Source organism: Glycine max, chromosome 14, assembly GCF_000004515.6.
Source record: "Glycine max cultivar Williams 82 chromosome 14, Glycine_max_v4.0, whole genome shotgun sequence".
In the NCBI taxonomy this organism is placed as follows: Eukaryota; Viridiplantae; Streptophyta; class Magnoliopsida; order Fabales; family Fabaceae; genus Glycine; species Glycine max.
Window position 1 is genome coordinate 5,654,195 of NC_038250.2, and position 24,564 is coordinate 5,678,758.

General features: G+C 31.4%; 3 protein-coding genes across 7 annotated transcripts in view; 1 reads left to right on the forward strand and 2 right to left on the reverse strand.

Moving 5' to 3' along the window:
- The window catches only part of LOC100775335 (receptor-like cytoplasmic kinase 176), a 4,361-nt gene extending 3,628 nt beyond the window's left edge, over window positions 1–733 (reverse strand). Inside the window, exon 1 of the mRNA XM_003544185.5 lies at window positions 274–733. Within this exon, the coding sequence (XP_003544233.1) occupies window positions 274–325 (52 nt within the window). The 5' untranslated portion in view covers window positions 326–733. The remainder of the gene's footprint in view (window positions 1–273) is intronic.
- Window positions 734–6,558: 5,825 nt separating this feature from the next.
- Window positions 6,559–14,012, reverse strand: LOC100778021 (protein AAR2 homolog). 4 transcript variants are annotated; one of them, XM_003544188.5, is made up of 13 exons: window positions 13,799–14,010; window positions 13,508–13,590; window positions 13,089–13,146; window positions 12,062–12,121; window positions 11,563–11,692; window positions 11,243–11,466; window positions 11,034–11,126; window positions 10,883–10,954; window positions 9,685–9,717; window positions 8,533–8,658; window positions 7,652–7,708; window positions 6,975–7,070; window positions 6,559–6,881 (listed from the first exon to the last, which is right to left on the reverse strand). In XM_003544188.5, the coding sequence occupies exons 1-13, from the start codon at window positions 13,892–13,894 to the stop codon at window positions 6,834–6,836; spliced, it is 1,176 nt and encodes a 391-aa protein (XP_003544236.1). In that variant the 5' UTR covers window positions 13,895–14,010; the 3' UTR covers window positions 6,559–6,833. The 4 variants fall into 4 exon arrangements, with proteins under 4 accessions (XP_003544236.1, XP_014622551.1, XP_040865230.1 ...); XM_014767065.3 differs by having other exon boundaries at window positions 13,508–13,634; window positions 13,799–13,950; XM_041009296.1 differs by lacking the exons at window positions 6,559–6,881; window positions 6,975–7,070 and adding an exon at window positions 7,865–7,946 and having other exon boundaries at window positions 13,799–14,012.
- A 3,338-nt stretch (window positions 14,013–17,350) lies between these two features.
- Window positions 17,351–20,908, forward strand: LOC100779608 (uncharacterized). Of its 2 annotated transcripts, none has more exons than XM_003544190.5 (6): window positions 17,351–17,659; window positions 18,508–18,805; window positions 18,989–19,095; window positions 19,228–19,360; window positions 19,473–19,667; window positions 20,473–20,908. In XM_003544190.5, the coding sequence occupies exons 2-6, from the start codon at window positions 18,524–18,526 to the stop codon at window positions 20,791–20,793; spliced, it is 1,038 nt and encodes a 345-aa protein (XP_003544238.1). In that variant the 5' UTR covers window positions 17,351–17,659; window positions 18,508–18,523; the 3' UTR covers window positions 20,794–20,908. The 2 variants fall into 2 exon arrangements, with proteins under 2 accessions (XP_003544238.1, XP_014622649.1); XM_014767163.3 differs by having other exon boundaries at window positions 17,354–17,659; window positions 18,438–18,805.
- Window positions 20,909–24,564: the final 3,656 nt, after the last annotated feature.

Sequence of the window (24,564 nt, forward strand, 5' to 3'; positions counted from 1 at the left end):
TTTAAAAAACACAAAAAAAAAATTTCCTAAAAACTGTTTCTTTTTTTACCAAAAAGGGCCCCACCAAATGCCCTCTTTTTATTTTATACCCCCCCCCCCCCCCCCCCCCCCCCCCAAATATTTTATTGAAAAAGGAAAACAACAAGAACACAAAAACAAGAGTTATTTATAGCATTGAAGCTGCAGAGATATCCAAAGAAGCTGATCAAAATCAAAATTTGAACCAGAAAACAGTAAAACACCAAAAGGAACACATGCAAGAATGTTAATTACCATTGCGTGGAGGGCTCTCAGCTTTGATCCTGGCACTTAAGCAGCACCCCATGAAGAGAGAAGCGAAGAAGAAGAACACAGAAGCAAGAGAGGGGGAGTAGAGTAATTAGGTAACAAGTTGAAGTTCTCAAAAGGGGTGCAGATGAGAGATGATGAAGCCAGAGGAAAAGAAGAGAAAGCCCGTGAAAAGGAGAAAAAAAAAAAAAAAAACAATGCAAGTGTGAAAGGAACTATTTCCACATGAAGGGTTAGCTGTCAAGCGCGGTTTTTAACAGCCTTATTGAATGCAAATGCTGGCTTCCTGTTCCAAAGTCTAGCTTGTTTCTTTTGTTTTCTGTGTGTGTGAACGTGATTGCCTTGTGGGTGATCTTGGAAGCTTCATGCTTTTTTGACTTTTGACCATCAAGGGAGAGAGGGGGACGAAAGAAAACCACAACTGGTTGACTTGAGAATTTTTCACGTAAAATATATATATATATATATATATATATATATATATATACACACGTAAATAATAAAAAAAATATTTACGTGAATTACGTTATAGGTCATCGATGAAACCCACATGTTGTACAGGTGAAGAGTCTATGTTTCTTGTGTACAGCGTGTCCTCCAAAAATGAGTTTCGTCAGTGTATTGTTTATGTTTTTTTTTTCTTTTACGGGTAATGTTGTTTTATTTTGTGAATGTAATGTTGTTTTATTTGATAGATTACCATTTATCTATTAAGGATTTGGAAAAATAATTTACATCATTAAATTTGTCTAATTTCATTTAAGGATCAATTATATTTTTTAAAACACTATTATAAATTAATTCATATTCAATAACTGATAATTTTACACTAATTCAAACTATCAAAATTAAACATATTTTATTTATTTAATTTATTTTTGTAAAATAATTAGATCACTTAAATATATGTATTTTTTATAAATATTTAAATATATGTATTATTTTAAAATATTATTCATCATAAATTTTATTTATTATAATTTAATATATATAAATTACTGAACTTAAAAAAACAAAAAATACAGTTAATTTTTAAATAAAAATAAAAAAATTTAAAAAACAAAAACAAAATAACTCAAATAAATAAAACATTTAAGTTTTAAATAAAAACAAACAAGATAATGAACAATGTAAAAAATAAAAAAACAAAATAAATCAAACAAAAACAAAAAACAGTTAATTTTTAAATAAAAAACAAAAACAAAATAAATCAAATAAATAAATAAAAAATAAAAAAACATTTAATTTTTAAATAAAAAAACTCAAATAAATAAATTAAAAAATGAAAAAGAAATCATTCTCAACTGAATTTAAAAAAAAAAAAAAAGAGTCTTATGGAAAATCGATGTAGTAAAATGAGTTTGAAAAAAAAAATAAAACGTTAAGAAATTGATTGTCCGGGAATCGATTTCTTAACCTCAAATGAAAAAAATAAAAATAGAAGAAAGATAAGAAATCCATTTTATGAAAGAGTAATTTGTGTCAAGATAAATATTTTATTTTTTTACTATTTGTGTTAAAAAAATCGTCGACCTGATGCCACAGTTTTGGTTAGATTATAGCAAGGGGACTATGATGTCATATATGAATTTATTGATCCCATGCTTGCTTTTTAATATTTTTGGTTTTGTGGGATTCATAGCTTCAAACCTTAGTGTCCTTATCCTTTCCCTTTGTTGCTTTGCTCGCTGTCTCTCTTAGTCTTGGTTATACCACAACTTTGAATGGCCACAACCTTCCAATTAGGACCATTAGGTGAGAGAATTGCTTGTGAATTGTGAAAGTTCGATGCCTTTTTGTACCCCACAAGACAATTCAATGTCTTTTTTATGCTATTGCTGACTAATATCACTCATAAAAATAAGTTGGAAACACACAATTGAGTAATTGACGGTGTGAATACACTAGAGAGTTTTGAAGATAATAACATGATATGATTAAAGTGCGTCACAATTCTTTATGCTAAATGAGGCAACTCGAATTTTTCAGCTAAAAAGTTTGAATTAGATATATGTCTGGTTTCGACAAAGAAAAATAAATTGTTGACTATAAATATTTCAAAATTACCATAGCGTTTGTCTTTCATGATATTTAAATTTTGATTTTTTACTTTCTTAAACATTATAATTTATTTGCCATCCTACCCCAACCCTGTTGATAATTATAATTAATTTATAGTGAATATGTTTTATAATCTATACTATTAATAAAAAGAATATCCATTTTTAGTGTATATAAATTTTAAACAATTTTATCTTTTATAAGTTTTTAAACTTTTATTATTCTTACTCACTCCTTTGGTGTTATTAGATTTTTTTAAAATTTAAAACAGGTTAAGAAGCACGAGTGCCTCTCTCTCCCGCTAGTATTCATAAATTAAATATTAATATTTATACTCTTACATAATCTACTATAGAATAACACAACACTTAGCTAAACTCTTTTAATAATAATATCGACGAAAGCCGCTAAAGCTGACCACGATTTATTATTGAGCAGATTATTATTATTATATAACCAAGGGAGGGTAACGTTAACAGGAAGACTGTCCATAAAATAATTATTAATTTAGGGACTTAGAAAGAAAAGATTCCTTATAATTTAGTATGAAATAATATGTAGATTTTGTCGGACGACGTTGTGCTTAATTTTTATTTTTATTTTAAAAGCGTGTGATGTGCCCAAAAAAGAATAAAATAGAAACAAACGCATCAGGGAAAAGTTTTAACTTTTCTTTCCAATTTATTTTTGAAGAAAATATATATTTTGTATTTCTCATATAAAAAAGACTTATTTACAAAAAGAGTCTTCCTACTTTTTTCATATCACTAAATTGGTTCTCTTATTCTTTAATTTATTATTGGAATTCCTTTATTTTTTTCAAATTTACTATCTGAGTATCCAGAGAAAAAAATCGAATGTTGACGGTTAGTTTAAAACGTTGACCACATAATTGAATCATTTTTTTTGTCTTCGCAATGCTTCGAATCTGAAGATCGTTAATGATTCCACGATAGATTGGTCAATGTCGAAGTTTTTTCTTTTGGCAAACGATGATACCATCCACGGAGTCGAGTTTTCGCCTATGTCATTTGTGATGGCGTCGTTGCAGTGTTTGATGTAGAGGAGGAGGAGCGATGTAAAGGAGATTATGATATGGTTGTTAAAACAAACACCCCACCGTTATGCCTGGTTTGAACAATGACAAGGAGTTGTTGTTATTGTTTTTTAGATAATTTTTAGTTACCTACTAACTGATGAAGGTAAATTGAAAATATCTTTTAAACGATTAATTATATGGAAATACGTGGCAATCAACATTTTAAGTTAATAGTCAACGTTCAATTTTTTTCCTAGAAACTCAAGTAGTGAATTAAGAAAAATAAAAAGACTCAGATAATGAATTAGAAAATAAGGAGACCGATTTAGTGAAATAAAAAAATAGAAAAACACTTTTTACCATTAAACCTAAAAAAATGAAAAGAAAAACTTATTTCTAAAGATTACTTTTTTCTATTTTAATTAAATAAAAAACATTATTATATACTTCTTTTCTCTGTCTTAACCAAATTAATGATAGACTTGGGGGTTTGACATATCAAGCCTAGGCATCATGACTGTACCTATTTTAGTAATATCCTATTGACAAAAGTTGGTGTACATGATTTAGAGGTTGACATTGGGTGTGAGAATTAAGAAACCGTATTTGGCAATTGGCATGGAATAAAAGGACCTTGCTTGGGGCCAATCATGAAAAGACATAGAAAAAATGCCTAAAATAATAGTACTAGTATATTTTCCACTTGCTTGGACAGTGAGGAGTAAAGACCAAACTTTCATTTTCAAATAATGTACTCATACAGGGCAATCCCTAGCCTGCCATAGTAACCATACCATGAAGTGACTTTAGTGCCGACACTTCAATGCCAGACATTGACTTTGGCATGAATCCATTTAAATCTAGTATTAAATCAGTGCAATTAATTTTGGAAGGTCTAAATCCTGTAAAAGATAGGCCTGTAAGGCTGTAACATTCATTATACTAGTACTTGTAATATATTTTTATTCATTTATTCATACTTTTTGGTAGAGCCACTAGAGTAGATACAATGTGTACAAGATAAAGATAAATGATACTTAATGTCCAAAAAAAATATATTGGTTTAAAAGTTATTCCAATTATTTTTTATTTATAAGATTCAATTATTTAACTCATTAAAATTTAAAAAAATAATTAATTTAATTGATAATAATAAAATTATGTTAAATTTATAATTTTTTTTAAATTATATTGTTATTAATATTTTTTTTTCTTTTAATTATTTATTAATATATTTTTTTATCTTCTTTTAATGAAGGATATTTCTAAAATAATTAATTCCAAAAATATTATAGATTAGATTAGATCTGATAAAAAGAAACAAATACAATTTTAAACTTAGGTCTTATAAATAAAAAAGGAGGGAAGGGAATAAAAGTTAAATTTTTATTAAAAATATATTGTTGATGTCTTTCTTTTTTTTTTAATGTGATTTTTAAGAATTAATTAATATTCTTAAGACACATCCAATTTAATTTTATTTAGTGTTACTTACAATGCTTAGCCTTAAGTTATTACTTGTTTGATCAAGTATAAGATGTGCTTACTAAATATCTTAAAAAAAATCTAATTGTGTGTTTTTGCTAATGATATTTTTTTGGACTTAAATATCTGGTAATTATTTTCGCTGAGGGTTAAACTCGGATATTACTCGATTAATTCAATCTTAAATCCAATACACTAATCATTTATGTTCAACCACTTGGTTGATTTACTAATGATATAATTTTGATTGAATAATAAAGAGAAATAATTAACTTTAAACTTAAGCTTTGAAGATAAAGTCTGGAAACAAAAGATTTTTGGTTCAAATAGGAATAAAAGTGAGTATATGCATTGTAACTTTAGGAAAGAGTTAACAATAACATGACTTGAAAGTAAAGATAGGAGAAGATGTCATATCACAAGTTTATAAAGTTTTAAGTATATGGAATCAATAATGCAAAACAATGAGAAAATTAATAAGGAGGTTATAGACAAGATACAAGTAAAATGGCTAAAATGGAGAAAGAAAACAAGGTTATTTGTTTGCAAAGTATCTATCAAATTCAAATACTAAGATTTATTGTATTGGTATATGCTTAATTATACTCTATGACTGAATATTTATTTGGTTTTTAAATGACAGTATATATATATAAGAATAGCATAAATACAAGATTAAGACAGAGTACGGAAGATGAAACATGACGAAAAACAAAGATTTTAGAATAAAATAGTGTTGCTCTTCTTTCAGGTCAGATATGGAGTATAATTTACCCAATAGGCCAATACAATATCTCAAAGCAAAACTTAGTACACGACAAACCTATGTATATAATCCATTATCTTGCTAAGTTTAACTTGTACAAATACGTATTTAAAATACGTTAGCCGGTATGAAAGATTAAAATCTACTAAGTCATAAATTGTGAGAAAAGCAGAAATTATTATAAAAAAAAATACTAAACCCTAATACATAAATACAGTATACTTTCCTTGTTTTTGTTGATTATTATTCGTCTGATGGTCAAATATTACTATGGAAACAAAAAATATATACTGGCCTATTGGGGAATAAAAAACAAGGGATACAAAACTTTTTTCTATTCCCTTTAGATCAGTTTCCAGGGTCATTCCTCTTCACGCGGAGGCTGCTATTTGCAACCCTTTTTCCTCTTCACCCTCAATTTTTTTTCAAATAGTAAATAGAACGAGGTAGCAAACCACCTCCTCCCACTTGATTCTGACCGTTTTGGTTCTTGAAGAGGATTAAGGGAATATGGGCCTACAAATGGCCCCGTTTACTAATATTTCCGGGATTTCAGAATTAGCTTTTTTCTGGCAAGATTTTAGGATTAGCTGACCATGTTTATTAAATTATCTTTTCTTAGGTAAAACTAAAAATGCTACTTGATATAGAGATTTTTTATATGAAAAAAATAAATAACTAAATAATTAATCAACAAAACTCTATTTTCTTTTACTTGTCCCTATATGGTTTCATTACAATTCATTTATACAATTTAACATTTTTCATGCTTATCCCTTTTCATGTTTATCATATTGCCCCAATTTCAAAGGTCACAAAAGGAAAACATGTGCCTCCAATTGGCAGTTCATCGAACATGTCATAATAAATTAACAAACCACAAGTTTCCAAGAGGAGTACCAAAATCTGAGCAGCTGTGTAAACAATATCAATCTCCATCAAAGTTATTGAAAGTTTCCCACTAAAGAGAAAAGTTACTGAACTTCTACTTTAAGTACAACATTTGACTTTAACACAATTGAAATTTGATATATTGCAAATGATCTTCCTATAGTTTGCTTTTACTGTACATTGTGAGGGAAGGGTATGCTTGTGAGTGTAAGTTGGCCAAAGGCCATGCAAAGTGGCGTGACAGTCATGGTTTAGTTCCTCAGAAAAACCTGTTATGGCCAAGTGATGACATAATCCACATTTTTAAACAACTGGAGCTTCATCATCCAACATCTCAACTACAGGAGCGTACTGCAAAGTGAACCAATAAGGTCCATGAACAAACATACCACACAGGCACACACAGACCACAGCAAAGCAACTTAGATAAACTCTTATACTGACCTCATCATTCTCCTCAAAATACATTCCATCAACAGCACTGCTCTGCTGAAACTCCCACCCTAGATTTCTCTCCAACAGCTCCTTAAATTTCCTTGTCTGCAAGGAGAGGAAGATTACAATTTCCACTTCATAAATAAGCAAATAAATTGTAGCTAGCAGCAAATGATGCAAGTCTGCAACCAATTTCATACCAGACAAAATAAAGCATAAGCATAGACAGTGCTCATAGACTTGGCATAATACTCTCAAGTGTAAACCTTATTGCATAATAACCTCACGTTAGTGCATGCGTGTGTGTTGTTTAAGGTGCAAGATCAAAATTAATGCTCCCTACCCTACGTATCAACAAAAGATTTTTTATAAAATCAATTATACATATCACATCAATAAGTTTTCGTTCATAAATGATTTGGAGGACCAACATATCCAGGTATTTTTTTTTTTAAATTCACAAATATATCCCTGCAGAATATTGTATTACTAGTAATGCATTTCAAGCACATTAAGCCCAGGTTAAAGTTACCTTATTCTAATACTTTTTATACCCTTCACTTTCGTGATTTTTTTCCTATTTTTTTAAAATCAATGCCATATTTTGTCTCTGGCAGATTGTGGCTAGAGAGGTAGATATCAATAATAATATTACATTATATGAACACGTAGTTCCATGCTCATACCCATTTTAAAAGATCTCCATCAACAACCGACCCATCAAGCAATGATGAAAAGAAGTCCTGCAATTCCAAAACAGTCAAAAGGAATAAGTTGCACTTGAGCTCAGGAAAGCATATCAAATTTCTACAATGAAAGAAATACTCAAACAGTAATAGCTGAAACAGACAATACTTTGGGCAACTAGTCCACAAGAATCAAAGGCATCAAAATATAACCTGTCTTATAAGGAGGATAACTGAATCATTGAACAAGAAAGGGAAATTTTCTTCTAGCCCCATTTACGTTGATCAAGCCTCCCTTGAAAAGTTGTTTGGAAGTTAGAGTTCCCACAAAAACATCTTTATATTTTATCAATTCTGACATCCTGCGGTAGACTTATAAAGGTAACAAAACACGTCCACTTGTTATTGGCATGCATTAATTGTGTTATTCTGTAAATTGGGATACATATTCCAGTAGGACAGGCAAGTATGCTTGAGTCAGGGGAATTTGATGTGCAGTTAGGAAAGGAAACTTCTTATGAAAATTGTCGGTTTCTGATTTGCCCCTTGGAATGAGTTGCTTATTTAACAGTTTTGGTCCTATGGACACAATAACTACTTAGAGAACACAAAAAGATTAATAAGGATGATAAAGAAAGCGGAGGACAGTGTCAAGTAGAGGGAAACAACGTGAAGCCTAAATGTCTAATATGCTTATCATTATCAATGAAGAACAGCCACATATACGAAGAAATGAACTTCTGACTTCCACTTTCAGAATTTCAAGATCTTAAAATCCATAACTGACCAAAATAGGCACCAATCTAGCTTCTTAAAATTAAGAAAGGTAGGTCACACATCAAATTTGTTCACTGAATATTGAGTTAACATCAGTGGAATACCTTGCAAAGATGGTGCAAAAAGCTATCAGCAGAAATCCAAGAATCGTCCAATAATGCTGATCCTGTTTCACCCATGTGATCTTTCTGTAGTCCGTATTTTAGTTGATTATAGATGACTTTTATGAACTGCGAGAATCCAAAAAGTTTGATGAGGAAAGAAAGCAGCAAGCAAGAGGGAAGGTTACAAGAATTTAGACCGTCATTCAAGTATCAAACAAAAATATCTCAAATATACCGTGAAACTTAAAAGCCATGGTTGCCCAATAAAAAAAAAGCCAATCAAATTAATGTGCAATATGTATCAAGGATATGCACAATATCTTAAATAATAAATTATATATTACAAATAGTTAAGGAAGCAAAATTAGAAAATATAAAATTATCCCAAGTAGTTACCACATTAAACTTCTGGACAAGAATAAAATTGAGATTATTTGCTGCCTATTTTGAATTATTTTGTAGATTTTTTCATTCTGATAAGTGTTGTCTATACATTAAATATCAAAACAAGAGCTGTCTGCTGAACAATTCTCCCTTGTTTCTAGGACTGCACATAGTCTGTTAAACAGAACATATTTTATTTTCCCTGTCTTCCAAGTCCCAAACCCCAAAAGTGTGAAGATGAAAGTTCTGATTTTCCATCATTGAAATGAGTTTGACAAAAAAATATAAGGTGGCACTTGGTTTGAGTGATTATTTTCTGTTTTCATTTTCTGAAAATAATTTTCATTTTCAGATTTTCAAGATTTAGAAAACATGTATCGAGAAGAAAATACTCTAAGGTGTAACCGAGTTTTCATTTCTTCAAAAAATGCTAAAAATGTTGATTTGTTGTTTTCAGTTTTGGGCCTGTTTTTGACAATATTTTCAGAGAAAATATTTTCTAAATTCTAAACAAACATATTTTCACTCTTATTGTCTGTTTTCTTTGAAAATGAAAATAGAAAGCACTTAAACCAAGCGCCACCTAAGATTCAAGATCATTACTCATTTTCTTAATCAAGAATCAGTTGCTTGCAGTTCCTAGACTACATTCAGAAGTCGGAAGAACTACAACAATCAGGGATGAAATTAACAACATTCCAAGTACTAATGCCACTGCTTTGTAACTAAAGGTAACAAAATTAAAAAAATTACATTAATAACGTTTACCTTTGTGAATAGATGAGTTCGTGTGCGGAAAGGCTGCAAAATGGTATACAAAATCATGCAAATATAATTACAAGATATATATTAATGAAATGATACATCATCAAGCTGATTTGAACCTAACCAATCCCACACTAGATATCTTAGCATAATCAATAAGTGTCTTGTATCCATATGCAACATAACCTAGACCCTACCACCATAAAATTTCCTAAGAAAGAAGTCAAAATTGTTCATAGAAAAAAATATTGCAGAAATTCTATAAAATGAATAGAAAATGATTACTCTTATCATATTTATATCTATTTTCTGGCTTGAAGCACAAATCTCAAAAGATGAGGAGCCCTCCAGCAAATGATGCACAGGCAAAATGGTAAAGCCCACAGAATCAAAGTTGGAACAAAGAACTTAACAAACTGACCCACCAAGTTGAAAGACCAAACAAGCATCTAACCAAACACAAATGAAAACACAAGTACTCATTGAATATAGAGAAACAATTGACAGTAAGCACATGTCATAGAATCACTTGACTTAAAGCTTAAGCTGTTTATCAACTAATCAAGAGCCCAAGAATGAGTTTATTAATTTTTAACAAAAATAAAATAAAATTACCGGTTTATATATATCATCTGCACTAAGTCAATTGAATATCTAATTAATGAAAATCATAATGGTAACTCATTTAACTATTGGGATTAATTATATATAGATATCTCATATAGGTTTGAAAGTTGGGTGAAAACATTTTAAAATATTCAATATCAGCAATTCAATACATTTATTTTATGTGGTGGAAAAGCAGACTGATAGAAATGTAATATAAAACCATTCATCTGCCTTCACCCACCAGCTTAGGCTGCTTGGGATGGTTCATGACATCATATCAAAGTCACTATGACCAAGTGGTCTGGAGTTCAAACATTGTGACCCCAATTCTTCTAATAAAAAGTTTAATTTCAGCACTATGTGGGTAGGGATATTATCCACCCTTCAAGTTCAAAGGGGGGCTCTTGTGTGAGGGGGCATGTTAGAGATGCAATATAATTTGCATGTCTTCACCTAACTGCTTTGGGCTTTTGGGATAGTTGGTTTATGAGTCATGACAAAGACAAGTATATGAAAAGAAACCAGAAACTCAAAAGTCAATGTAGAGAGTCTATGAATGCATTATTCAGTCTGGATAAAAGGTAATGCTTACTGCTTCAGTGCAGCCAAACAAAAGGCTAACTAATGACTTCCATTGGAGAAATGCTTCAAGTGATTGCCCCATCTGCGCCATTGCAAAATGTCACATTGGATTGAACAAAATCAACAAGATTTATAAAGAAACTATGTTTTGTCCACAATACCAAAAAGGCAACAAATGCAAATTGCAGTTCTCCAAGAAGCAAGTCTTCAGAACCTCCATAATCTTTTGCCAGTAGAGTTTCTAACAATTGTGTCTGAGATAGCAAACAAAAAAAATATCACAAATCAGCAAACAATAACAGGTAATGATTTTAAGGTTAGAGTATTGATCACAGTAACCTTTTCTCATAATTACTTTTCAGGGACCAACCTTGTCGAGATTCAAAGAAGTAAGTTCCTGCCCACTAATCCCCTTGCATTTCACAACATGTGGAATTGAGGTATAATAACATCCTTTCCTCTGAGACTTGCCAACAGATGTTGCAGAATTACCAACCTTCAGCTGCTTGCCTAGTGCGTCCTCCATTGGCATTTTAGTAGCATTTCTAACTATCTCATTTTCACATTCAACAGTAATTTCACCTCCAATGGGCTCTGCTTATATATTAACAATTTAATACAATATCAAAATATCAATGAAGTGATGAACTGTTTAATACAAAGAACACCTCAGTCAAGCAAATAGCATACCAAGCCGTTCAATGACGCTCTTTGTGATAAAATTAGATAATTGTTTCCAATCTTCATAATGGCTGAGATTGTAAGGTCCAAGTTGTCTGTCAAATTCCAAATTTTTAACAGCTTGACTATATCTTTCTTCCTAAAGGAAAAGGAGAGAAAGCAAATTAAATATATGCCATAAATTAAAAAACATGGTATAAAAGGAAATGAAAGCCGAAAACTTGTTTCCTTGGCCAATAGATGAACCAAAACACAAATTAGCATTTTCTATAACATGCTCGATAAGGGGCTACCCCTATTGGAATATATAAGGGGCTACCCCACATTTTCTATAACATGCTCGATATCAGTGAAGGCAAATCCACAAAAATTATTGTTTCCCAAATACTTTCTGACGATGACCTCATTTGATTAACAGGGTGTAAACTATATCAATCATAACATTTTGCTGCATTATAGACATGTTACGAGTATTATATCTTTATAAAAAATTTAAATGAACACATACCTCTTCCTCAGATAATTTGATTAACCTTTCCTCTTGTTGATCCCATTTACGAACAATTACCTGCATGGCCATGAGACCAAACCACATAATCACTGTGTCACATTTTTCTTATATTTTTTGGCATACAAATTAACCACAAACAAGGTCAAACAGATGAATGTTGATTAACAGATGAAGTGGCCTTCCTAGATTCTCATTGAAATTCTGCTAATGGTTTTTTTTTAAGAGGAGTGTGTCATAAGATTTAAAGAGAAATTGGCATGGTGTGTTGTGTGTTTCTTGGTCTTAATTTCTTTAGTTATTAGGGATTTTATCCTCTAGGTTCTCACATTTCTAACTTTCTCTTAACTGTTAATAATAAAAAAATCATCAGGGAAAAAAAATTCTAATCAATCCATTTTAGATGTCATTTTAGTTATAATTAGGAAGGTTAAAGTGCACTTACACCACAAAATTATTGAAAGACAGGACTGTGGTACGAGTAAGAAAAAAAATTGCACACCTAAAAGGCAATAACTACATGTAATAATTTTAACTTCACCATCATTCAGCAAGGAAATAAAGAGTCACAGGAAAACCTCTAGCTCACTTAACAGGAAATGTTTTAGTCACTTTGCCTTCTTTCTGAGTTACCATCTTCATAAAATTAGTTAGTGGTTGATATTCAAAACTAATTCTTTTCTTAAACCTTTAAGCTTTGGCCATTTTCCATTAGGCCAGTACTGAAACAAAATTGCATGAATCAATTCATTTGAGAATTTATCAAAAAACCATAGCAAAATATCAGTATTATCAAAGATTTCAACAAAATATATTAGAAAGCAAAGCATAAAGGTTACTTAAACCCCATCTCAACCGTGATTCCATAGTCAAATAATAAGTGAGAACTGAACATTAATTATAACATTAAGATATAGAGTCTGTTATGATCTCTAAACTAGAAAAAGATTCAGTCATAGCTCAGTGAACCAAAATTAATGTAGATTTAATTGAATCATTTGAGACACTGAATTTTTTATTTTCATACCTCTGAAGGGCCAGCATCAATAAAAAATCCAATAATTGATGAGAACTCCTTCCCATCCCTGCATAAATAATAAAAGAGAGAGAGAGAGAGAGAGAGAAGAAGAAGAAGAAGAAGAATCAATGCACCAAACAATTTGAAAAATTATGCTACAGGAAAGAAAAATTATTGATTCTAGCAACTGACAGAAAAGGTGAAGTCCTATCTCCTATGCTTAACATTTTTATGGTCAGCATATATAATAATAGAGAGACCATATGCAAGAGATATATTATGAATCCAACTTTATTTCCCACAAAATACACATTGTCACAGTATAATGATAGGCCACCACATATATCCATAGGGGAAGATAGGATTTGGCTGCAATAAGAACTAAACAAAAGAGAAAAACCCTGGATAGTTAGAGAACATGACCAAACCTGCTTGATGAACTATAATACACAAAATGAACGCCTGGAGGAATCATCTTAATACCCTTAAAAGCAGGCCCCACAGAGAACATCTACAAAACCAAACAGAGAAGAAAAACAATGTCGCGTTGCCAATCTGAAACAAAGTTGTAATCATGGTTGGATTTTTCACATCCCACGAACTCCAAGTTTTATTTTCAGATACCATAAAATAAAAATAAAAAAGACAACAACAACAACAACAAGGCAACAACTTGATAATACAAAAAAGGAGAAAGGTTACAGAGGAACATAGCTTACCTGAGTATCGACGGCGACAAGGGTGTACTGAGGAACATCGAGTAAGAGGAGAGTGACACCGTGCTTGACAAGTTCTAACGCTGTTTCGGGATCCATAGATTAGAGGAAAATGAACAATTTCGAGATAGTGCTATGCTGCAAACTGCTTCGCAACTAAGAACAATTGAGAAATGACAACACTCTTCTACTTCAAGAGCGGGGGCGATAATAAAAAATTAAATTAAAAAATATGTATATATTTTTTGGATTTGGATTCACTGCAGTCACACGCAGTTGGATAATCCTAACCCTTGTAATTCATCCTATGGTGCACATTACTTTTTATTCATTTTCCAGTGACAAATTTTTTAAAATAATCAAACTTTAATTTATAAAGTATTGTAAATAAAATTATTTAACTTAATAAACATTATTTAAAAATATTTAAATTTTAATTGTAGAATACAACAAGCGTTTTTCTACCTTGTATATGCATTCACAATAATTAAGTTAAATAATTCTATTGTAGAGGAAAACTTTGTTGTATTTTATTATAATTAGAATGTAAAAAAAATAATTAATTTTTTTATTGTCAGACAATTTATCTATAATACTTTATAATTAAAATTTTGATTTTTTAATTAAGTTATATATATATATATATATATATATTATGTTTTTAGTCAATATTTTTTTATTTTTTGCCATTAATGTTAATATTACAATATTTATCATTTTATTAATTTCAAATTTACACAATCTAAAAAAACGTACTTAAATAAAGTGAATTATAAAAAATAAATTCAAATAAAAATATATCAAATCCTAATGGATAAATAAAAATACTAACCATATAAATGTAAATCCAGATCCAAAAATCTTTTAAATATAAATATATAATATAATAACTTGTAATAGCTTACTCAACTTTTTGTTATGTATTTTCGTCTATATTCTGGAAATTCATTTTTTTTGTAGAGTGAAAATTCATACTGTGTTCACCCTTTTATCATTAGAAAATGAATAAAATATAATTTGCATCATAGGATGAATTAAAGGGGTAGGATTATCCGACTGCGTGTGACTGTGCCAATTATGTGACTGTAGTCAATCCAAATTTGACTTGATACCACCTGAGGTCTATAGCTCGTTGATACTCAAGATATTCTTTATAAATTTCGATCATTAAAATTAATTATGAAATTCATCTTCCATCAAGATTTAATTACACTTAAAATTTATTCTTCATTCTCAAAAGTTTATTTTATGAAAATGAAACTCAAGTTATTTCTTAAAAATTTAGCATATATTACCAATTTAAGTACACTCATAGAATGTATGTATACATGAAGGGTATATAGTAAATCCTGAAGGCTTGAATAGTACAATTGGATTTTTTCAAAGTTTTAATTCATTTTTTTAAGTTCTTATATCCTGAAGGATAAATAGTAAATACCGAAGGCTTACGATTTTTTTACACATACATTGAGTTCAATTTTCATACTTTATTATTTTTAAAATATGTATATTTATCATATAAACTAATTAAACATTGCTTAAAAATATTTTTAAATAATTATTATAAAAATTAACAATTTTATCAATCATACATAATTTATAATTTAAAAATATGTATTTCCATTTTCTTACACTTAATCATACTTCAAATTAGCTTCATGTATGACGGATTAATCTCTATAGCGTGGAAAAATAATCTTCCAATATTAAATTAGTAAGATACACAATAAGTTGTTTGTTCCATGGGTGATTTCTTTAAGAAATGTCTCATATAATTTCGTGGATGAAAAAAATATTGATTAAAGAAAAAATCTCAATAAAAATGATGATCAATCAAGTTCCCATGACAGAAATTAATTGTAAGTACAATTGATGAATATCTTATATAAATGTTATAATGATCCAAAAATTAGAAAGATGCAGCTCTTCTTATTCTTCCTTTCTTTTTGTTAAAACAATTGTATTTATTTATAATTTTTTGAACTATTTTAATAAAAATTGTAAAATAAAGAGGCATTTAAAAAATATATTTAAATTTATAAAATAATATATAAAATTTTTATAAATTATTTTTCAACGTAATCACTTATTCTAATATTTCCCTCCTCAATCCCAAATTTAGCTTTTTCTACATAAGAAGCATTGGTTGGTAGAAGTGGCAAATGAATCTTTCAAGTTATGGAGTGGGCTAAATAAAGTATAAACATAGGTTAAGTTGAGTCAACTCAAAATTATTAACAGAATAGTCTCCTCCAAAAAAAGTTAAGCACTGCAATTTTATTTATTTACCTTTGTTGTGGTATTGACATTTTTTTCCCCTTTTCTCTAAGAAAGAAAACATAGATAATTTAATTCAAAATAAGAATTTCAATACAGCTAACCACATAATAAAAAAATATAATAACTAGCATATAATTTTGATGTTCTTGTAAGAAAATGAACAACACTGTTAGCTTGTCGTCATATAAAACCTTTTAGATATGATGTATTGCTAAAGTGGTATTGACATTTTCATATACACCTTTGGCTATTAGTTTAAAATATTTTGATCTAATGCCACAAAAGCTTTGGATTCTCTGTCTGTTTATGGTACATAAGCCCCCTACACGTACCACATTTTATCTCCATACCTTTTAATTTTAAACATTGCGTGGACTGTGTTGTGACTCTCTTGTGGTATTTTCTACCATAGAAGGGCTAGTCACGATCAACAAAAGTGATATATCGTACATGTCCAATACCAAAATAAACTAGTACATTCTTCATTTTAAAAAAACAAATTAATTACTTGTTTTGTTTAATATTGAAGAACTAATTTTAAATCTTAAGTTGATTTTAGATTACAACAAATTTGATTAACTTTTACGTTGAATTAAAATTTTATCTCTATCTTGATTTTATAATAAAAATATCGTCATATAAATCAGTTAACATTCATCTAAACACAACTTTAATGGAACATTTTATGATTCAGATTCATCAATGATAATATGAGAGCCAATATTTGGCTTCAATTTCGAATCGACTCTCAAATCTCAATCAAGAGCCACAAGCTAGGCGAATCCTATCAATTTTTAACGCAACAATTAATTAATAGATGTTACTAACCAGTGTCAGTTAAAAAATTTAAAGAAAAAAATATTTATTGCCTAAATTATAAAAGTATAAAAAATTTTATAAACAACAAAATTTCTTGTCTTCTAATAAAATTATTTATACTTTATCCTATTTAACTAATACTATCATTAGTTAACATTTTTCTTAATTAATTAATTACTCCTTGTATAAAATGATAAAGCATCATTTCAAAACTCAAAACTTACACCTTTCTCGTGTTGGAGCGTCATTGATGGCTGGAGAAACAGGCGACCTAACTTTAAAAAACAAGAAAATTCAAAATTCAAAATTGAAAAAGAAGCATGATAGTAGTCTTAATTACTATCAAAATCAAATATTAAAAACAATAATGTAATTAGGAGAGGGGAGAGAAAAAGAAGGGGGTGATTGGTAATTTGAATAAAAAGGATTGAGGTAGTAAACAAAAAAAGGTGGAATTAATTTGGTTCACCTGATTCTGCTGCCAATCACATTCACATGCAAATGCAATGTATGTATGTATATTTATTGTTGGCCACCTATTTTGCCGGCCCCGGTCCGGTTCTCTCATACGGCGTCGTTTTCGGGTGTGCGACTATTGTCTCTTCTCTTCCCTTCGTCGGTTACCATAATTCTCTCTCTCTTTCTTCTTCTCCCTCTTCTTCACACTGAGTTGACTGAGTCTTCGTAACTCGCTCTCTACTCTCTCTGCTACTCATCGCATTCTCTGCATTTCTCCTCCGATCACATTTTCTCTCTCTTCGTTTGGTAATCTCTCTCTCTACTCTCCACTGTAATTGTAGTGATCCGTTAGCGCAATTCAGATTACTGTATCGTTTTGTTTCTCCGTTTTCGAATCGAATGTTGTGGTGTTAGGGTTTAGGATTGAAATGCGAGTGTCTGTGAATGGATATTCGGGGAGTGTAGTGCGGGTGATAACCAGATCTTGCTGTTTTGTTTTGTTTTTCCTTTTTTGCTTGGATTTTTTTTGGGGTGATTTGGCTGCCCGGCTTCAATTTCGCATTGAATCTGTTGGTTTATGGATTTTATCTGCGCTGTTTGTTCTTATTTTGGTTCTGCTTTGATCTCCTTAGTATTGCAATGTTTATCTGTCTTGACGCTCGTGAATCATGTATAATGCTTCGAATTGTGCTTTCTCGTTTCGTGTCTAGAGAGTTGTGTGTGGTGATTTTTAGTGTATTTGGATGTCATGTTTGAAGTGGAAATTCAGTTCTAAGATTGGAATTGGTTTTGGAAATTCGATTTATTATTATTATTTTTCGAATGAATGAGATTGAGAACAAGAAAGAAGAGAATGTTGAATTTCCAAAATTAGGGGAGGGCTGGAAAATTAGGAGGGAATCAGAATGAGAACTAATCATGTTTGTTCTATGGACTAATAGAGTGTATGCTTGTTTAGGGGGAAGGGGATGTTATGGCACTGCACCATATTTTCATGACTGTGTCTTTGTTGTTAAGTTCAGATCTTGACTTAAGAGTGTGCTTTGGATCTTAAATTTATTCTTTACATTGAACTTGTTTTCAGAAGAAATTGGATGGTGTTTTGAGCAGCTCTTATTGTTGAGTTTCATTGGATGTTTTCATTTTGATCTCAGACTATAGCTGACAAGGATGTCGGAGAAAGCTCTTAGGGATCTCAATACAATTCTTGGTACTGAAAGGAAGAATGAGGACTCCAGTAAGGCATGTTTATCCAAGCCTTCTGTTGATAATGCTGATGAAAATATTGAAGAATGGCAAAAGAAAAAGAACAGTTCCTCCTTGGTTTCTCCAGCTGTTAATGGAAATCAGGCTGTGACTGCTAATTCCAGTGCAGAGGTTGTAAATGCAGAAGTAGAATATATTGAATCTGAGAACTTGAATGATGTAGACGATGCTGATACTTGTCTCAAGGTATTTTCTTATCCACTTTTTGGGTTGAGGGACTTGCAGGGTTTGAAAGTTGATAACCATTAAAACTGGTCTAGCTTAAATGTGGGTGTTTTATTTTTTTTAGTTATTTACCTTTGGTTGTTAGCCTTTTAGAAAAATGCAACACTTGTATTATGTGAAAATAGTTATTTGTTTTTGCTACAGACTCTCTTGGCTGGACTTGACTCAAAGGATTGGGTCCTGGTTTGTGACACACTGAATAACGTACGTCGATTGTCTATATTTCATAAGGAAGCAATGCTTGATGTGCTGTAAGTATCAAACTCTATCTTTTTTTGGTTTTCTGATTGAAAGATGGTTTTTAAAATCAAAATAGCATTGATTAATACATTATGGATTTTATTTGGATTTATTAAATTATTCATATGTTATCTGGTAAATAGGGGGGATGTGATCACATCTATTGCAAAGTCCCTGAAAAGTCCTAGAAGTGCTGTTTGCAAAACTGCCATTATGACATCTGCAGACATTTTCAGTGCATATAATGATCGTATACTAGATTCATTGGACCCTCTCGTAAGTTAACTTTGTCATGTGTACTAATAAATTTCCTCACATAAGCAGTATGAAATCTCAAACTACGCTTGATAGTTTTATTCGCAAATTAACATTTATTTGGTCAATGCAGCTAGTACAACTTCTTCTCAAGGCTTCACAAGACAAACGCTTTGTATGTGAGGCAGCTGAAAAAGCCTTGATAGCAATGACTACTTGGATTTCCCCTATTTCTTTATTGCCAAAATTGCAACCATGCCTTAAGAATAAGAATCCTCGTATCCGTGCAAAGGCATCAATGTGCTTTTCTCGAAGTGTTTCACGACTGGTATGAGTACATTTATGATTTTTGCCTATATTGATGACTATTAAGACATGCTCATATTGATTACTTTTGTCATGAAGTGATTTTCTCTTGAGCAAAATAAAAATAAACGTAAATAAAAACTTTAGGAAGCAGATTAATGATGCAGCATAAGAACCTTCCTCGCTGATGACTTTGAAATTCCAAAAATGTCTGCCTTATTATGGACATCTGGTTGAATTTTGAATGGGTTCTGTTTCACTCTGAAATTTGTTCAACAAATCTTCCTATGTCTATGATTTGTGGAATGGTTTATCATGAACCCTATAAATCATATTTTTTTGTTGATATATGGCCAAACATAGCATCATCAAATAGAAGGATATTTTTTTTGCTAATGAGAAATACGCCTTAATTGATAATATATATGGCATGCCCTAAAAGATTTTCTTTGATTATTAGGTAAATGTTTTATGTTTCTGGGTTAATGCCAATCTGCTTGACCTGCTAGTAACAATGACCTTGTTTCTATTTTAAGTCAACCATGCAATGCTCTGAAACTGTTGGTAAAACAATCAATATATATGTATTAGTCTGTCTCTCTTTCTCTAGAATCTTTTCTTTGATTCTTGTTATCAATAGATCCATCCTTCAACAAAATTATTGAAGGGTGGGGTTTTTTTTAAAAAGATATCTAAGTTTACTACGCTGCATTATCTTAATTGGAATTTGGTTGAACTAGTAAGGGTCATGATTCATGAATATGGGCAGCCTACTTTTGCAACTGGATGCGGAGCATTAACATTTACTGATTTGTATCCTTGAACAGGGGGAAGAAGGCATAAAGACATATGGGATTGACAAATTGATCCAAGTAGCTGCATCTCAGTTGAGTGACCAGCTCCCTGAGTCCAGGGAAGCAGCCCGAACTCTACTTCTTGAGCTTCAAAATGTGTATGAGAAATCTTCTCATGATCTCATGCCAGCTACTCCTGTCAATAGTGATCATAATAATGTCAATGGTGATTCTGTGAATGAGGATTCAGAGGTGAGATCTTGGGAAAGCTTCTGTCAGTCAAAGCTTTCTCCACTAAGTGCTCAAGCTGTACTTCGTGTGACCAGTATCGCTCGGGAGGGTCTTGTTTCATAACACGCACATTTTTACTTCACTTAGCGGACTTCATCGTTTCCTGGTTTGCTTATCATTTTCTTCTGTAAATACAGTTCGACAATTGAGCCCAAGATTTATAATGTGTATTCTATTATTTTCCCCCTATTTGTGGTTACCTACATTACTTTTGATTAATACTACTACTAGATAAATGGACCGTGCATCGCACTGGAAAAATTATGAGTATAATCTTTGGTCTTGTAACTGTATTTGGATGATTATGGTTACACTAAGTCCATTTTTAATGAAAAATAGTAAATTTCAAATTACTAATTTAAATGTTCTTTGTTTTTAATTTTTTAAAATTTAAATAAAGCATTTGTAAAAAAAATTAAATAATTAAAATTACTAAATTTATATTTAATTATTTAACCTCAATTATTTCCAATTTCAGTAAAGTATTTGACATTTTAAAAAAAATTACTTTATTTTAATGTGACTTATTTTGTGTAATTAACTATTTTGAAAATTCAACTTATTGAAGATAGTACGTGGAGCTTCAAAAAGTTATCTTTAACCATTATGAATGAATATAATTACCTTTTACATATAAAAAATTAATAGTAACAAAATGCATAAAAAACGTAAACAATGACCAACCAAAAAAGAACCCATCTTAATCCACTTTTTTACATAAGAAAAATAATAAAAGCCACTTTAATATACACTATTTAATACAATAACTTATGTTTTTAATTCTTTAAATTTGAGTGATTTTGTTTTTTTTTTCCCCTCCATTTGAAGTTATTTTTTTTAATCCTTCTATAAAGTTACTTTAATATGCACTATTTTGTTTTTTAATCCTTCTATCTTATGACAACTTTAAACTGTCTGAATTTGATTTTTTATTTAAAGTATATTTTTTGTGATTAAACCACTAGAATTAAGTCAATAAAAAAAATTAAAATAGTTTTAAAAAAGTTAATGACTTTTTTTTATTAACTTGATTGTAATAATTTAAAATAATAAATCAATTTTTGGCTATCGAAAGTCAGCACAAATTAAGAATTTGTTAGTTTTCATTTGACTCAGTGTTGAGAGGGATTAAAAAGAGTATTATAAAATTTTAAAGACTAAAAAATAAATAGTTTAAATTTTAAGAGATTAATATATTTAACTCTAAAACAATTAACCGTTTATATTGTTAAGTTTTTTTTAAGTACGAGATATTTAAAGTAAAAAATGCTTATGAAAACCTACATTAATCTAACTTTAAAAAAAGAAAAATTGAATTCACAATCTAGTCCTGGTAAATATGAGGATGAGACATTAGGTTGACTAAATCCTTGAAAGTCAAATAGCTGAGATGTAAAGTGAAAAGGCTTTGACTCATTGACTCCGTGTCCAGCAATCAATCTCACATCCATCGCCAATGAAGCGGAAGAAATGATCGGAACTGGAAGAGCAAACCCTCCTCTCCAAATACTCCGAGCTCCGCCGTTCAGGAATCCTCGCCAAGCTCAAAACGCGCGAGAAGAAGTTCAAGCCGGTGGCGGAGCACGTGAACGCGCTGCACCACCTCCGCGACCCAGCCTCGTTCCCCTTCAAGTGGTCGTGGCGCGACGTCTCGATAAAGGTGCAGAACATGCGCCACCAGTACCTCGGCGTCAAGCAGAAGATCCGCCTCTCCCTTCACCACTTCAATTGGAAGGACGGTAACAATCATTGGGAGAATTTTCTTAAATACAAAGAAGTCTTGGGCGATGTGCAATTGTTGGAATCCCCAAAACCTATCACCACCGCCAAATTAGGGTTTGATGTTGATTCTGATGATGATGATGAGGGGGAGGAGGAGGAGGAGGAAGAAGAAGAAAAAGATGACGACGGTGGTGATGAAGAGGAGGATGTGTTGAAGGTGAGGAGGTTGGGTTCGGTGGTGGAGCTGAGGGAGGCGGTGGTGAAGCGCGAGGAGAGGCAGCGGGAGAGGGAGTTCCGCCGGAAGAAGGTGGAGGCGGAGCGGGAGAGGAAGAGGAGAGAGGCGGAGTTTCGGCGGGAGAGGCGGAGGGAGTGGTTGGAGGATCGGGAGATGGAGCTGGAGGAGCGGCAGTTGAGGTGGGTCAGGAGGGAGCTGGAGAAGAGGCTTAGGTTGGAGAGGGAGCTTGACGTGGAGCGGCGGTGGCGAAAGCGTGTGGAGGAGAAGATGGAAGAGGAGGAGATGGAATGGAGGCAGAGGATGGTGGCAATGCAGGTCGAGCACGAGAAACAGATGATGCAGATGCACGTCGAGGCCTCCCAGAATCAAATGCAGGTTCTGGGGATCATGGCTAGATTCCTTTGCCAGTTCTTCGGGTCCGGAACCGATGGATTGAATAATGGATTGGGGACATTGCCTCCTCAGGTTTTGCATCATGGAGGTGGATTGGGTAATGTAAAACCCGATGCCAATTCGCCTTCCGAATTTATATAGTTCAGGTGATCTTCTCAACAGATGATAATTGAAAACATGGAATATGCAATTACCTGTCCTGTGCAATTGTATCATATTATTTTGGAAGGGAATGCAAAACTTTGGGGAGGGGATTGTTTGATGTGTTTCTAAGATTTAAGAATACTGTTGGATTGGATCTTTTGCTTGCAGAGATGTAAAGATTAACTTTTAGTACTTGTGATTTGAAAAGAGAAGTAATTGTTTTAAGATTTCAAAGATTTATTTAGCTGCTTCAGCTGCTGAATGTGTTGGTTATTGTCTAGGTGGATTATTCTCGGTGATTATTAGGGGTATTTAGACTTTGTGTTGCTTCTGTATGTTGAAGCATGCCCAAGATATGTTAGAAAGGGATAAAATAATGAGCATATTGACCAAAATAGAAAGGCCCGAGTAATTCAAAATCTGGTGAGTAATAATTAAGATGTGAGTGCAGAAGTATAAATATATGTCTTTCTGAATTTCACTAGAATGCCACTATTGACAGTTCACTGGTCGTATTAGGTTCATTTTTTGGGTGGATGAGTGCCGGGGTCTCTAATGGCCGTTAATTCCATCCAAACTCCAAACATTGTAGGAAAATTGATTCTTTTCTTCTTCTTCAATAGCTGTTGTTTGACAATAGTACAATATACACTTCAATTGGTTCAATATTTGTATTTGTATTCACAATTTTAAGTTTTGTGAGAATATTAGCATATAAAGGGTAGATTTGATCCTTTCTTTCATAAAAAGTGGCTACAGCTTATAGGTTCTATGACAAATATTAAATTGTTGAGTCTGCAAGGAATGGAGTTTAATTTGCTTGTTTGTGCTGCTGTAATACTTTACCATTATAAATTTTGAAATTCTAAGATATCAAAATAAGCATTTTTTAGATATTGTTGATAATGTTTTTTGCTTTCAAGCTTATGTTTGAACAGTTTCTTTCATGTTACTTGTTACTGATGTGTCTCTGATTCTTTTCCTAGAAGTTTGTTGTTGATATTACCAAGGTGCTCTGGTATAAGTAAACTGGTGTTTCTCTGCCCAAAACTATTGCGAGATTCACTTTGATGCTTAATGGTTTTAAAATTATTTCTTATATTGACTAATATTAAATTGTCGGGTTAGTGTTACAAATAGAGTTTAACTTGCTTGTTTGTGCTGGATTGAAATACTTTATCATTAATTCATCATGAATTTTGAAATATTTTTCCTACATATCAAAATGATCATTTCTTAGATATTCTTGTTGATAAAAGATAGTGTTTTTTACATCCGACCATATGCTTTATTCATTTGTCTTGGGTCTTGGGTGTTTGTCTTTGAACTTTGATTAAGCT

What these genes read in the sequence shown, in the direction of transcription:
- LOC100778021 (XM_003544188.5), bottom strand. Translation starts at nt 13,894, where the DNA reads ATGGATCCCGAAACAGCGTTAGAACTTGTCAAGCACGGTGTCACTCTC. An exon ending in TCAAATTATCTGAGGAAGAG is followed by an intron (nt 11,693 to 12,061) that starts GTATGTGTTCAT and finishes CTTTTCCTTTAG; the next exon opens with GAAGAAAGATATAGTCAAGC. An exon ending in GAACTCATCTATTCACAAAG is followed by an intron (nt 8,659 to 9,684) that starts GTAAACGTTATT and finishes GGATTCTCGCAG; the next exon opens with TTCATAAAAGTCATCTATAA.
- LOC100779608 (XM_003544190.5), top strand. Translation starts at nt 18,524, where the DNA reads ATGTCGGAGAAAGCTCTTAGGGATCTCAATACAATTCTTGGTACTGAA. An exon ending in ATGCTGATACTTGTCTCAAG is followed by an intron (nt 18,806 to 18,988) that starts GTATTTTCTTAT and finishes TTTTTGCTACAG; the next exon opens with ACTCTCTTGGCTGGACTTGA. An exon ending in GAAGCAATGCTTGATGTGCT is followed by an intron (nt 19,096 to 19,227) that starts GTAAGTATCAAA and finishes TCTGGTAAATAG; the next exon opens with GGGGGATGTGATCACATCTA.